We start from the raw sequence: 14,347 nt of genomic DNA, 5'->3' as shown, positions 1-14,347 counted from the left end.
TAGGACTACAACTCCCATCAGGCAACGCCACTCCCTTTCCCGCCCCCTTGCCACGGCCCACCTGCCCACCGCGGGTTAAGGCTGGGAGGCCGCAGCGTGCGGCGACGGCCGCCGCACATGCGCCTTGAGGAAAGATGGCACCTGCCGGCTGCTGCTGCTGCTACTGCTGCTGGGGCGGCGCTGTGGCCGCCGTGGACGCCGCCCGGCGCGTCCTGGTGCTGCTGTTGCTGGGGGTCCTGTCCGCCGGGCCGTGCCCGGGCGCCCTGGCCACCGAGCACTACTCGCCACTGTCGCTGCTCAAGCAGGAGCTGCAGCACCGGCAGCAGCAGGAGGCCCCGGCAGGCGGCGGCTGCAGCCCGCAGTCCGGGGACTGGGGAGACCAGTACTCGGTCGAGTGCGGCGGTGAGTGGGCGGCGGCGGGCGGGCGTCCGGGTCGCCCGGGGCCGCGGGGGAGGCAGGGCCGTGGGAACGGCGGGCCCCGGGGCTGAGGTGCTGGGCCGCCCGGGCCTCGCCGCCCGCAGCGGCCGCGCGCCGTATCCTCCTGCGGGAGCCGGGTCCGCGAGGTGTAACGCCGGGGCCGCTTCCCGCCGCTCGCACCCACGCCGCTGCGCGCCCTCCTCTCGTAGCCGCCGCGGGGAGGGTGGTGAATGGAGAAAAGAGCTGACAACATGTTTCTGGGGCCAGGGCCGCCTCTCCGGAGTCCTAGCAACTGTTGAAAGGGTGGAAGAGAAGATGGCAAGTGTCCCGGGGCAGCCCCGGTACCCGCTCCGGGACCCGCGGGTACCAGGGGAACGAGGGAAGGACCGACGGACGAAGGAGGACCGGGCCTAGCGGGGGGCCGCGCCCGGAGAGGGGATGCCTGGCCTGTCTTAGGCCCGGAAATCAGGTTTTCTGACCTCCTGGGTTGATGTCTTGTATTAAACATAACCTCTAAAAATTTGATGCCTGAAAGAAAGAAGGGAACAAAACCGCAAGCCCATTTTACCTTCTCGTTGACATCTTGCTTCCAGTTATTTAAGACTGACCTGTGACCTGTCAGGTGTTTCCCAGAGGGCAAAAAGGGCCCAGCAGGCCTTGAGCCCTTGTATGTCAGAGCTGTGTGTGTATTGGAACTAGGCCAGCTCCTTCGTTAAGATGGGCGCTATTGCCCTCAGCTTAGTAAATCATGGCAGATGCCTCAGGGGCAAAATTCGTGTGTATGGTTTTTTTGTTTTGAGGTTTTCCATTGGGTCTTTTCACCCTTCAATCCCCTCCCCTTCCTTTTCCCTTCCTGTCCTTTTCCTCTTCCCCAGAATTTACTTAAGGCTTGCCTTTGAAAGGTCTGGGTCTATCGAACTCCTTAGAAGCTGGCTGGATGCTTTTATGGCCTGACTGTGGTGTTCTTTACTATTGTGTAACTGGGAAGACAATAAGTAATTTTTAGTTGAGATGAAATGTCAAGATTAGCACACTCTGATTTCCTTTAAGCATAATCTGACTCCCTTAAGGAAGTCTCACTCATTGGAGGGTTTGTGCCTTCTTTACTTTGTAGTAGGCATTGGCTAGTAACGCCATACAAAACACGGCCAGTGTTGCAAAGTGGCAAAAGAATGGCTTTTACCTCTTCGCTTTCTGTGACTCTGCACAAGCTAATTGCTTGTCTTTGCAAAATTGCTGCCTCTCTAAGTTGAAGACACTGTTACCTAATTACAGGGTTTCATTTTCTTCACAAGAGTGCTGTGAGGAAAGTGGGAAATAACCAACATACATGGAGTGCTTGCTGTTTGCCAGGCACGGCTATAAGAGCTTTAGGTTGATTAGCCTGTTGTCTTAAATCTGTCAGCACACCAGTCACTACCTCATGGGATGGTAGCTCCTTTTCCTCAGATGGGGAAACTGAGATACAGTGAAATCATCCCTTTCCTGGGGCCCCACAGCTGTAAAGGGAGGAGCCCAGGCAGGCAAGCTCCAGACGAAACTTTGTCTTAGACACTAAGTAGTTACAGGTAGGAAACCACATCTGTAGTATTTGCTAGCATATAGTACGTTATTATGTAAATCTTCATTTCCCTTTCCCTCCTGTAGTCATGTGACGCTCACTGGCTCAGGAAGACCCAGATTCTAGGTAATGGAAGACACAAATCGATTTCTATTATGAAATTGCTTGATATTCTTGACCTAGGCCGCTCATTTCACTCTGTGGCATCAGGCTTATGCCAGCCTTTGAGTCCTTATTTGAGCCAACTCTGACCTGTATTATGCTTTTCCCCTAGATTATATAGGTTTTCATGAACTAGGCATTTGGAGGAATTCTCCTTTCCATTCTACCAATTCCCTCATATGTGGAAACCATTACCTAGTGTTCTCTGCTTCAGAGGATGAACACTACGAGTATTTGTAAGTGTAATTTATTCAGATGTTTCACTTTTCTATTTATTTCCCCCACGTAGTACTTATTTTCATAGTTTGGAATTACCAATGTGCTATTGCAAATGTGTGGCATGAGTCTTTGAGCCAGCCGCTCCTGGGCTGACATCAATGTCCCGTAGCTGCTGACAGGTGCTAAAGTGGCTTGGCTGCTGCTGTTAGCCCCAATTAATCATTCCCAAAAGCAACTGCTTATGCTCCTTGGCACTCCAGCTGTTTCTCTTAGCTTTACTGGCTGCGGTACGTGACAGAAGCCATCTCTATTGTGGTAGCAATTCCCAAAGTGTCTCTCATTTCTCCGTCCTCATCTTGGACAAGTAGGTAGAAGCCGGACCCTATGAAACCTGCCCCAGTCCCTCACCTTTCTAAGAAGAACAGATGTAGGAACAAAATCAGGTTTTACAGCTAACCATATTGTAACCTAGGGGCTCATGTTCTGAATCCAGAACTCCCCTCTGATCAACATAAGGGTCTACATAAGTGCCAGGATCCAGATGAGCCGGTTTCTCAGAGCCTCACCGTCTGTTAGTCGTACCGTCATCACGTGCTGCCTTTCTAGCCACAAGCTTGTCCCTATCAAGCCAGTCCCTATACAGGGGACAGACACAGAAACCTTCCCACAGCTTTTGGATTCAGACAGCTGATTTCATGCCGGCTTGAGTCTAAATCACACCTTCTGATGAGCTGTATGTGTATTCTCTTAACACAGAACTCCCAGTGATTATAAAGCCAAAGGCAACAGCTGGTGGGAGCCCATAGGTCTGAACACAGCACTGGCAATGACTGTGCTGTGTGGACCATGATCAAATGGAATCCAGTGCCTGGGAGCAGCCGCATGCTCGGGGCCAACCCCCACTGAGGTCCTGCTGCAGAGACAGCATGGATGACCTGGGTGCCAGGGGTCTCAGCCTGACTTTGCTGTTCCCAGGCCCCCCTCAACTTTCTCTTCCAGTGCAGTTTTTGTATTTTACTTGTCAGGGGTCGCAGCCTTACTTGGCTGTTACCAGGCTTCCCTCACCTTTCTCTTCCAGTGCAATTTTTATATTTTACTTGAAAGGCATGTATAACCACAGATGTCAGATCATCTCTCAGTTTTAGTGTGGGAAAAATAATCTTACTTTTAAGAAAAGTAAATACTGTAATGTACATATTTTTTCTTTTTTTTTTTTTTTAAGATTTTATTTATTTGTCAGAGAGAGAGAGTGAGCACAGGCAGGGGGAGTGGCAGGGAGAGGGAGAAGCAGGCTCCCCACTGAGCAGGGAGCCTGATGTGGGGCACGATCCCAGGACCCCGGGATCATGACCTGAGTCCAAGAGAGACACTTACCTAACTGAGCCACCCAGGCATCCCCATATTTTTCAAATAAAAATAAATTTCCCTTCCTTGTTACCTTTGCCCTGTTTATAGTTTGAAATTGTGGGAAGAAATAAGGAACAGAAGTATTTCCCTAATTTTTTCCCCTAGTTTTATATTTGTAAACACTATGTACTTTCTTATTTAGTCCTCTCAACACTGTGGCAGGTACGGTTTTTATCCTCATTTTACCTAAGGTGAAACTGAGGCAGAGAGAAATTAGGTAGAATGTAGAGAACGGTAGAACACAGTAGAGCCAGGGTTTGAACCTGCCCTCCTGACCATTTGTGTATTATTTCCTTGGTAATATTTCCCTCTTAGTATAATTTCTTATCAGTATTAATGATCAAGTCCTACACCCTTCACCTTTGTTGAAAGTTACGTTCTTAAGTAACTTCTAGAATTTTATATTGGCGTATATGGAAGGATGCTTTACTGCACCTAGTATTTTGAGCTGTAGAGCTAGAGTGGATCTGTTCTTTCACGGGAAAGCTATCTGTGTGCCTACTACTTGCTACTCAGTGTTCTGGACCCTGGGAACACAGCACAGCTGGCCAGCTTCCCTGAGTGGAGTCTGCCTTCTTGGCGGGGGCGGGGGGGGGATGAGTGTGGAGTAGGCTCAGTGATAAGTGCCTTGAAGAATAAAATGTACTGTGTTACTTTGCGAGGGGGCCAGGGAAGGCCTCTGGTAAGGTGGCATGAACAGAGCCCTGGACAGCGTGAGCTTTGGAGAGATCTTGGAGATGTCTTCATTTGACACACCAGTGTTGTCGATGTGGTAAGTGAAGGTCTAGAGAAGCTGTAACGTGTCTGTCGGTTGAAGACTTTGTCTCTCTCCTCTGCTCTTCCTGCTGAAGCTAAACCGCATCTCATTCAAAGGTGGCATTCATCCTGTAGTAAAGACATCTATGTGTTCTTTACAGACTAACATGTATTGTCATAGGTCAAACGTGTGTCCTTCTTGTAATTGTTTCAAAAATACTTTCATTTTTCTTCTTTAAAAATGCAGTGTTTATAAGGACAGTGACTGTGATATTTTTTTCCCTTTGTACTGCCTTCTTCAGATCTTTGTCTGCTCCTAAGTGAGGTGGTCCTTATGCTGGTGTCTTTATGGTACTTCGGAAATGGCCGCCTTCACCTAACTAGCAGCACTGCCTACGCTTAGTGCCTCAGTCACGTTCAATGATTACTTTACAACCTGAAGTCATTTTCTTTAGTTTATTGAAATTAATAATGCAAGATTTGAGCTTATTTTCCCACAGCTTTTTGTGCAGAAAAGAGCATTTGTGTCTGATTTGGGAGGTGTTAACTGCCAGAAAAATAAGGAAGTCCAACCCATGTTTCTGACAGTCAGTTAGACTTAAGGATTGTCCATATATCTTCCTTAATGGAGGAATCGGGTATTTAAATACATGACATGGGTCTTACTGCTCACAGCACTTAAATCATTGCTAAGCCTTAGAGGTGGCAGGGAATCAGTAGAGGGACACTTTTATAATGAGACTTATTTCCTTTTTTGTTCTGGCTATGAGGAAATAAGGACCAAATTTTATGCTCAGTCATGGTAACTGTGGTAACCCTTACTGTTATATTTGCTTGATCCTTTTTCCCTTGGCCCTGATTTTCTTTGTGTGTTATCATATACAGTTTTGTGGCAAATCTCTTCCAATCTTTTTTCAACGTATACACAAGTAAATTTGCCAGTGTCAGGTAACCAGCTTATTTTGAGTGCAGAGACCGAGGCATAGAGCGGTAAAGAGATTTATGTCCTCCAGCCCTGGGCACCGTGGTATTGTCTGGAGGATACTTGCCTCTTTTGCCACTTGAACAGCATCTTTCAGAAAGTTTCTGCTTTAGGAGATGCTTTTTGTAGCACAAACTCTATGAAGATGATAGCTGTGGTATTTGCATACTCATGAGCTTTCTCAAATAGATCTGTTGCTATTAAGAATTACATTTACCTTTTGGGGCGCCTGGGTGGCTCAGTCGTTAAGCGTTTGCCTTTGGCCCAGGGCGTGATCCTGGTGTTCTGGGATCGAGCCCCACTTCAGGCTTCTCCACTCCTGAAGAAGCCTGCTTCTTCCTCTCCTACTCCCCCTGCTTGTGTTCCCTCTCTCGCTGGCTGTCTCTCTCTCTGTTGAATGAATAAATAAAATCTTTAAAAAAAAAAGAAAAAGAATTACATTTACCTTTTAAAAGGTCTGTACACTGGTAGACATGTTCAGCTTTGGTTAATGAGGATTCGTTTTCTCCCCGCTCTGGATGAGGGCAAAAGATATGTGGCCTGGGTTTTAGAACCTACCCTACGTGGACCATGCCCACAGGAAGTGGCTGAGCACTTTGTGTATACGGACTTTTCAAGAAGTTCTCTAGCACATAGACACGGCTTGGCTTCACTGCACTCCCTAAATACTTGGCCAACTGACTGACTTTTGAAGCTTCCCCTTTTCACAATGTGGTGTTTTAAAGAGGTCATTTTATCTTTTTTGTTTGGGCTTGTTATCTCACCGATAGAATAAATGCAAAATTGATTGAAGTAGCAGAATTTTAATACTTTTCACTCTGCATTAATGCTAACATTTTCCTCTGTTACTTTTTTTAAAAAATTTTACTTTTTATTGGAATGTGACATATACAGACAAATGTGTCACAGGTGCTTACTTCATGACTTTTCACAAACCGAACAACCTGTGTTAACTAGAAAGAACTCCAAATACATATCTGATAGTGGTTTTTAAGCTTGCTGATAAAGTCTTATTCCACATTACCCTACTTTCATTTGGAGGTAACTTGGTATGACTTTATTTCTGGTTCAGGTACCAGCACCTGGTCCCTGATTTGCACCACTCAGGTGCTGGTGTTCTGTAGGTAAACAGTCAGAAATCCTGGGTCAGATGGTCTGTTTCTTCCACACGGAAGAGCAGTTGAGTTCTCTTGTGACCTTTTCCTGCCCGTGTTTGGGGTGTTCAAAGTGACTCTGGGGGCTCCTGGGTGGCTCAGTCAGGTAAGCATCTGCTTTTGGTTCAGGTCATGATCCCAGGGTCTGGGGTCCAATCGAGCCCCATACTGGGCTCCCTGCTCTGCTTATCTCTCTCCCTTTGCCTCAGCCTCTCTCCCCCACCCCCCACTTGTGGGCACGTGCTCTCTCTCACTCTCTCTCTCTCTCAAATCAATAAATACAATCTTCAAAGTGACTGTTCCTTTTTCACTAAGGGTTTCACACCACTGCCTAGATTTGCTTCAGCTTTCCCCGTAGAGTCGATGGTATTTGAGAGCATGTGTAGGTTTATGAAAACGTCTTCAGCTCTTAAAAGTATGTGTCACTTGGAGCATCTGCTGTGTGTTCAATCCATGCTACAACCCCAGGCTAAGTGAGTAGCCTTTGCAGCTAAGGCTGGCTGCTCACTTTATTGGCTCCAGCACCCCGCCCCTCAACCCGGTTCTGTTCTTGGATCGGTGCCACATCATTTGCTTCCCTGCCTCTTTTTCCATTCTGCAAGGCTGACCAGCTCCTTTTCTTTTGGTTGTATACATTCTTTATGTGTGTTAATACTTTTGTGTGGGTTAATACAGCTTTGATCAGATTATATTCATGCTTGGTTATAAAGCCATTCTGTCTCTTTAAGATGGCTTTTGCAGATCTTTGTTCTAATGGATTAATTATATGTTGACTTTATAATCTAATTCCCAGCGGGCAGCCTCTATTTTCAGGTCGTTTTATGATAACTTACACATCTCAGGTACAGATGATTAATAATTTTGTTACAACAAAAGAAGCACGTGAATTCAGAGGAGGAGAACTTTTCCTCCTCCTACTTTTCCTGGGATTAGATTCTAAAAGAAACTTACCATTTGGGACCATCAACCAATGTGAGGTACAAGGTCCTCAACAGTGGTTGTCTTACAAATGCAGAAATTGATTAAAGCAAAAGGCAGTATAATTGCTGCTGCCTGGCAGCTGCTCGGCCTTTGGGTAGCTCCTTCCGCCCCAGTGATGCTTACTGCTCTTCCCAGGCCACCCTACACCGAGGACTAGAATTGCCTGACTTCCAAGTCCTAGCCCATCCATGGGAAAAGCCCAGTCATCCTTGTTTTTGGGTAAACTTGGCACAGTCTTATAACTAGAGCAAGGTGGTCAAGTGGTGAGTGCAGCCCAGCAGCTGTTGAGTTCCCTATAAAACATCTTCCTTCAGGAATTGGCTCTGGGTTTGCTGTTCACAAGCTTTGTCAGTTTCACCTGCAGACATGAATGTATGACATGTACCTGCAACTTCCAAAGCCACCATCTGCTCACGAAGCGGTCATTTGATTTGACTGTGAAGGAAGCAATCCGAAGAGAACTTCCCCGCCATCATAGCTACAGCCCGCCTGCAGCTCTAGGCATAGCTGTGTGCACTTGTTGGACACTCCGTGAGTGTAGCACTTTTTTTTGGGGTGGGAGATCTCATTCCCTCTTGTCTTCCGTCAGCACACCAGTGGCTATAATAGCTCCTGTCTAGAAAAATACAAGTCACAAAGACAGGACCACACATCCTTCCAGCTGCCTCTCATCTCTCTGCTTCCTTGATAGCAGAATTCCTCAAAGGAGCTGTGTCTATGCAGTCTCCAGTTTTTTCTTGAACCTACTGCAGTCAGCCCCTCGTGTCTCCACTAAAACCGATCTTAAAATCAGCTGTCTATGGGGTTTGGGAGGACAGGAAAGAAGTTTGATGGCATTGCTCTACCTGAACCATCTATTATTAGGACCCAGCATTGGCAGAATGGGTGGTGACAAATGGACCAGGCACCTCTGTTGATGTGGTGTCCTAGAGCACGGATGTGGCAAGTCTCGGCTTTGCAGTTTCTTTGTCTTCTGACCTTGTACACATCCATTAACACTGAGCTCATTTCCCCATGTGTGTGATGAGCCTAAGGTGTGTTCTGCCTACCCCAGAGGACCAAGGGAAAGAGTATTGTGAGAGCATTTTGAAAACTGTAAAGTGCTGTGAAAACCAAAATAATCTGAAGGAAAGAAGGAAGAAGAAATGAACAGCAAAACTCTCCAAGAATTTTAGCCTAGATATGTATACAGTGGACCCTTGAACAATGAGGGGGTTAGGGGCACCAGTCCTCCCCCCACCGCCACCCCACGCACATCATCAAAAACCGTGTACAACTTCTGACTCTCCAGAAACTTAACTATCAGCCTACTGTTGACTGGAAGCCTTACTAATGACAAATAGTTGATGGACACGTATTTTGTATATGTATTATATACTGTATTCTTAGACTAAGATAAGCTAGGGAAAGGAAATGTAGTTAAAAAAATCATAAGGAAGAGAAAATACATTTACAGTAGTATGCTGTATTTATTTTAAAAATCTGCGTGTAAGAGGACCCATGCAGTTCAAACCCAGCCATTTCCTGCGAATTGTGGGCATTATATTTCCTCCTCACAAAAGTCCGGGGAGGGTATGTGGTGGTAGTTGTTCCTGTTTTACAAATGAGGAAACAGGCTAGGAGACACAAAAGGACTTGTGCAGTCAGCCAGCCTGTGAGGCATCTGATGGGGGTCAGGCTGGCTCCAGAGCCCATGCCCTAAACTACTCTCGTGCTTTGCCTCCAAACTAAGTACTGTTCCTCTGACTGCACATTTAATTAGATTTCACTGTAAGAGCTGGTTCTTTGAAAATGCTGGTAACGTTTAGACAATTCTCTAGCAAGGCTCATCAAGAAAAATGAGAAGAAACAAATACTTGACTTTGGGGATAAGGGAGTATAATGGAAAATGAGAATCATTGTAATAACTCTGTGTATAGCTTTATGGCAAAGATGTAAAACAATTCAGAGAAATGTTCTTCAGATAATTCTTTAGGAAAAAAAGGCAAATTACCAAGTTCATTACCCTCCTCTTAGATAACGTTGCCCCCACCGGGGTCAGCTCTGTGTTTCTTGTTAAGCTTCCTGAGTTGTCATTGAGCTCCTACCTCCCCCTGTTCACTCATCCAATGTTAAGTTAATGATTATCAGATTCATACCTGCAGCTCTTATCTTTCTCTGGAATTTCCTAACTATATGCGAGACAGCTTCTAGCTGAGTATTTCCCGGGCACTGGGCTCTTGACTGCCCTCTGAAAGTCATTCTTCCTCCTAAACTTCCATTTCAGTTAATGGCCTTGCACCTTGTGTTGCTATACAAACTGGAAACCAGTGCCTTTGTCCTCTTTCCATGCCTAGTTTTTCTCTCAAAGCCCTGTCTTTTTTACTTCTTATACCTTTTTGGAGTCTGACCCTCCATTTCAACCCAGTGGTCTGTGCCTTTGGGCTTTTCCCATTTTTTAGCTGGCTGTGGCCTCCTACTTGGCCTCCTGCTCTCGTCTTCTGGCTCTTCTCTCCTCACACAACTGTCTGTGATCTTTCTTCTGCATAAGTCTTCAGTGGCTTCTTCGTGTGGAAAAAGACAGGGAATAAATGACCTGGAAACTAAGCTTGAGTAGCAAGAAAAGGAAATAAGGGAAATTGGAAGCAGTGCCTAGAACAAAGCCAGAATGAATGAATGAGAAACAGAGCAACAGTAGAATTGATAAATAGATCCGAAAGTTGGTTCTTTAAAGAATAAAATAGCCTGCTAAGGCTAACACGTAAATAGGCGAGCAGAGGCAAATGTACATTAGGAATGAGGGGTCGTGGGGGCACCTGGCTGGCTCAGTGGTTAAGTGTCTGCCTTCGGCTCAGGTCATGATCCCAGAGTCCTGGGATTGAGTCCCTCATTGGGCTCCCTGCTGAGAGGGGAGTCTGCTTCTCCCTCTGCCTACCTGTCCCCCTGCTTGTGCTCTCTCTCTGTCTCTCTGTCTCTCACAAATAAATAAATAAAATCTTAAAAAAAAAAAGGAATGAGGGGCCGTGTGGACAATTGTAGAGGCCATGAGAATTAAGACACAAATGTGGAGAAATCCCTGCTAATAAGGTTAAAAAAATGAATGAATCAAAATGTTTAGGAAGATGATCTAAAAGAAAAAGATGAGATTCTGTATTGTGTTTTGAGAATATTTCTGTAGTAATTATCTTTAAGTTTTACTTGCGGGGCACCTAGGTGGCTCAGTGGGTTAAGCATCTGCCTTTGGCTCAGGTCATGATCCTGGGGTTCTGGGATCGACCCCTGCATTGGGCTTCCTGCTCAGTGGGGACTCTGCTTCTCACTCTCTCTCTGCCTCTCTCCCCGCTCGTGCTTTCTCTCTCTCTCTCAAATAAAATCTTTAAAAATATATATAAAATAAAATAAATCTTACTTGCATTATCTGAGCAAGGAAATTATGGAATAGATTCCATTTCTGTGGAAGTCTATACCATCTAAATACAGATGGTTGGGTTGTTATTGTAAAATAATCAAAGCCGTAGTGAGCTAAACAGTTTTAGATTGAAGAACAAATTTAACCTTCTGTTCAGACAACTGTGGGTATAACTATAACAAACCGTTTTTCTCTCACAGATCCTACGAAACCAGCAAAAAACACTGATGCCAGAATTTAATATAGTTGTGGGGGCAGGGGTGGGAAGAAAGCTATAAAATCCTAAGTAAAATATTAATAAGTTGAAGCCAGCAACCAATTAAAATAATGATGTGCCTTGGCCAGTTAGAATTTATTTTAGAAGTACAAAGATGGCTAAACTTTTTTTTTTTTTAAGATTTTATTTATTTATTTGACAGAGAGAGAGGGGGATCACAAGCAGGCAGAGCGTCAGACAGTGGGAGAGGGAGAAGCAGGCCCCCTGCGGAGCAAGGAGCCCGATGTGGGGCTCGATCCCAGGGTCCTGGGATCATGACCTGAGCTGAAGGCAGATGCTTAACTGACTGAGCCACCCAGGCGCCCCATGGCTCAAGTTTTTTAAAAAATCGAATTAATCTCCTTAATAGGTCAAAGGAGAAAAATCATATGATTATCATAAAGACATTTCCAGAAGCACTTGATAAAGTTCAGGCAGTTTTCCTGATTTAAAATTTTTGGTAAAACAAAGAATAGGAGAATCCTTCCTTTATATGGTAAAATACATCAATGTTAACCCATAGCCCTATAGAGCATCTTCCCACTGGAAGCTCATGAGTGTTAAGTGAAAAATCTTATTGTCAAAACTTGAGGAAATTCTGGGTCATTTAATTAAGTACTAATGTCAGGAATAAGCCGGAGTACGAGTATTAAGCACTTTTTTGGAGGTTTTATCTAGTAAAATAAGATGCTAAATGAGTATAAATATTAAAAAGACCTTGATATCATTAGATGTAGATGATACAATTACCCATTGAATAAATGAATCATTAATAGAGCTATTAAGAATTCAGTAATGTGGGTAGATAAAATATTCAGCTCTAGCAGTTCAGACAGAATATTTACAATATGCTTTCTTTCTGCCTGGACCATTCTGCCCAGCCAGCTGCCCATGGACCTTCACCTTTTAAATCTGGAACTTCCCTCAGGTCTCCCTTCACTCTTGCCAGCACAGATCCAGAACCAGACTGCCTGGATTCAAATCCCACCTCCACTGCTTTGCTGGAGGGTAGCCATGGGCAGATTACTTAGCCTCTTGGCCTCAGTTTCCTTGTTTTTAAAATGAGGATCAGAAGTATGCCTCTACCCTGTGAATTCTCAGTATGAGCTGATGTTGTTACTCACATCCTCAGGAAACTGACCCCGAGTACTGCTTCCCCTGACTATGCTCTAGTCGTAAGTTCTTTAAGCTGCTGTGACTTGTCATTTCTGTGTGACTTTGATTACTTTTGGTTTCCCTCACTGAACTATAATCTAAAAATTTTTCTTAATTTTTAAAAAGATTTTATTTTTATTTGTGAGAGAGTGAGAGAGCGCAAGAGAGAGCACAAGCAGGGGGAGCAGCAGGCAGAGGGAGAAGTAGGCTCCCTGCTGAGCAAGGAGCCTGATGCCAGACTCAATCCCAGGACCCAGAGATCATGACCTGAGCCGAAGGCAGGTGCTTAACCAACTGAGCCACCCAGGCATCCCTGAACTATCATCTTCATATAATAGGACAAGGGTCGTTTTTGGTGTTGAAGACCACTGAGCAGTGAGTGCAACGTAGTAGATACTCAACAAATATATACTGAATCAACGGTTATCCACTAATTTTCTTTTTAATCACAACAAATTTGAATGTGTAAATTCTATAGAAAAATTGTAAAATTTCGCATAGGTTAATAAAATAGTTGAATAGATTAAATTTTGTAAAGTATTCCTCTGCTCATTCATCTGCAGTATTAACAATTCTAATAAAAATCATAAGAGTGTGGGCCCCTGGATGGCTCAGTTGGTTAAGCGTCTGACTCTTGATCTCAACTCAGGTCTTCATCTCAGAGTTGTGAATTCAAGCCCCATGTTGGGCTCCACACCACTGGGTGTGAGGCTACTTAAAAAAAACAAGAAAAAGTCATAGAGGGACGTTTTTTGTTTTGCAACCTTAACAAAATGAAGTTTATCTGAAAGAAAAATGTTGATCCAAATAGCCAAGAAACTCCTGGAAAAAAAAATGATGAGACTTTGCTTTACATTAAAATGTACGTATTTATTAAAAGGGTGCGTTATTGAAACAATGTGATACTGTTGAAGTCAGAATAAGATCATTATAAGGGATTAGTCTAGAAACAACAAAATACAGGTTTATTGTAGAGAATTAAAATTTTAAAGATATTAAATTAAAAATCTTATCCAATCTCACTAAGTTTGAATTTAAATAGTGCAGAAGAAATTTAGTCATATGGGAAAGTGTTTATGTCATTACATTAAAAGAGCAGGTTACAAAACAGTGTATCTCCTTCTATTCTCACAACTCAGTGATAACTAGTAGCAAACATATTTTAGCTCCTTCTTTGTGCCAGAAACTGTACCAGATACTTCACTTCTATTTCCTTGTTTAAATCATCTTGTTTTAATCAACCACTTCTGTGAAGTAGGTACTGTTATTGACCCTGTTTTATGAATGAAGAAACCAAAGATTGATGAGGCTAGGTCAGTGGCCAAAAGCCAGTAAGTCGTGACAGACAACAGGAATTCAAACCCAGGCCATCTGATTTCAGCACTGTCACTTAATTACATTAGTTACACCAAAATCTTCACAGTGGTTCTCAATGTGTGGTAGTATTCTAAATGACTTCTGTTTATGTTTTGTGATTTTTGTATATTATCTAGAATGAACATGTTACTGTAATTTTTAAAATGTCAGTGTCCATGTAGATTGGACAGTCATCTGTCAGAGCTATTGTCATTCGATGAAAATAATCTCAAAGATTCCTTTCAAAAAAAAAGTCTTGAAACAGACTTCCATAACTATAATGTAAAGGCAGTGTTCAAATTGATGCTTTAATAGGTGGCCCTGAGATAACTGGAAAATAAGACATTGTCCTTTCTATCTTAGGCCAGAAGAGAGCAAATGATCTAAAAATTAGCAAAGGAAAGAAATGATTTACAAAAGAAGAGATACAAATGGCCAGTAAACCAAAAGTTTGATCTCAGTAGTGCTATTTTCAGATTAGGAAGAGATTAAAAGAACAGTACTCTGAGGAGAGGGAGACAGTCTTCCACACTGGTAGGTGGGAATTAAGTTG

The 14,347-nt window shown here is 44.0% G+C and overlaps 1 protein-coding gene across 14 annotated transcripts in view; it reads left to right on the top strand.

The window, feature by feature from the left end:
* Positions 1–54: 54 nt before the first annotated feature.
* The window catches only part of TTC13 (tetratricopeptide repeat domain 13), a 79,021-nt gene continuing 64,728 nt past the window's right edge, over positions 55–14,347 (top strand). For 6 of the 14 annotated variants that reach the window (XM_057308365.1, XM_057308368.1, XM_057308373.1 and 3 more), the window contains exon 1: positions 67–402. In XM_057308365.1, the coding sequence (XP_057164348.1) occupies positions 135–402 (268 nt within the window). In that variant the 5' untranslated portion in view covers positions 67–134. Of the gene's footprint in view, positions 403–14,347 lie in introns of all 14 variants that reach the window. The other 8 variants (XM_057308374.1, XM_057308372.1, XM_057308367.1 and 5 more) reach the window with 4 other exon arrangements.

This window comes from Ursus arctos, unplaced genomic scaffold, assembly GCF_023065955.2.
Source record: "Ursus arctos isolate Adak ecotype North America unplaced genomic scaffold, UrsArc2.0 scaffold_7, whole genome shotgun sequence".
Taxonomy (NCBI): domain Eukaryota; kingdom Metazoa; phylum Chordata; class Mammalia; order Carnivora; family Ursidae; genus Ursus; species Ursus arctos.
The sequence above is the reverse complement of the archived record's forward strand: the minus strand, read 5'-3'. Positions and strand labels throughout refer to the sequence as shown.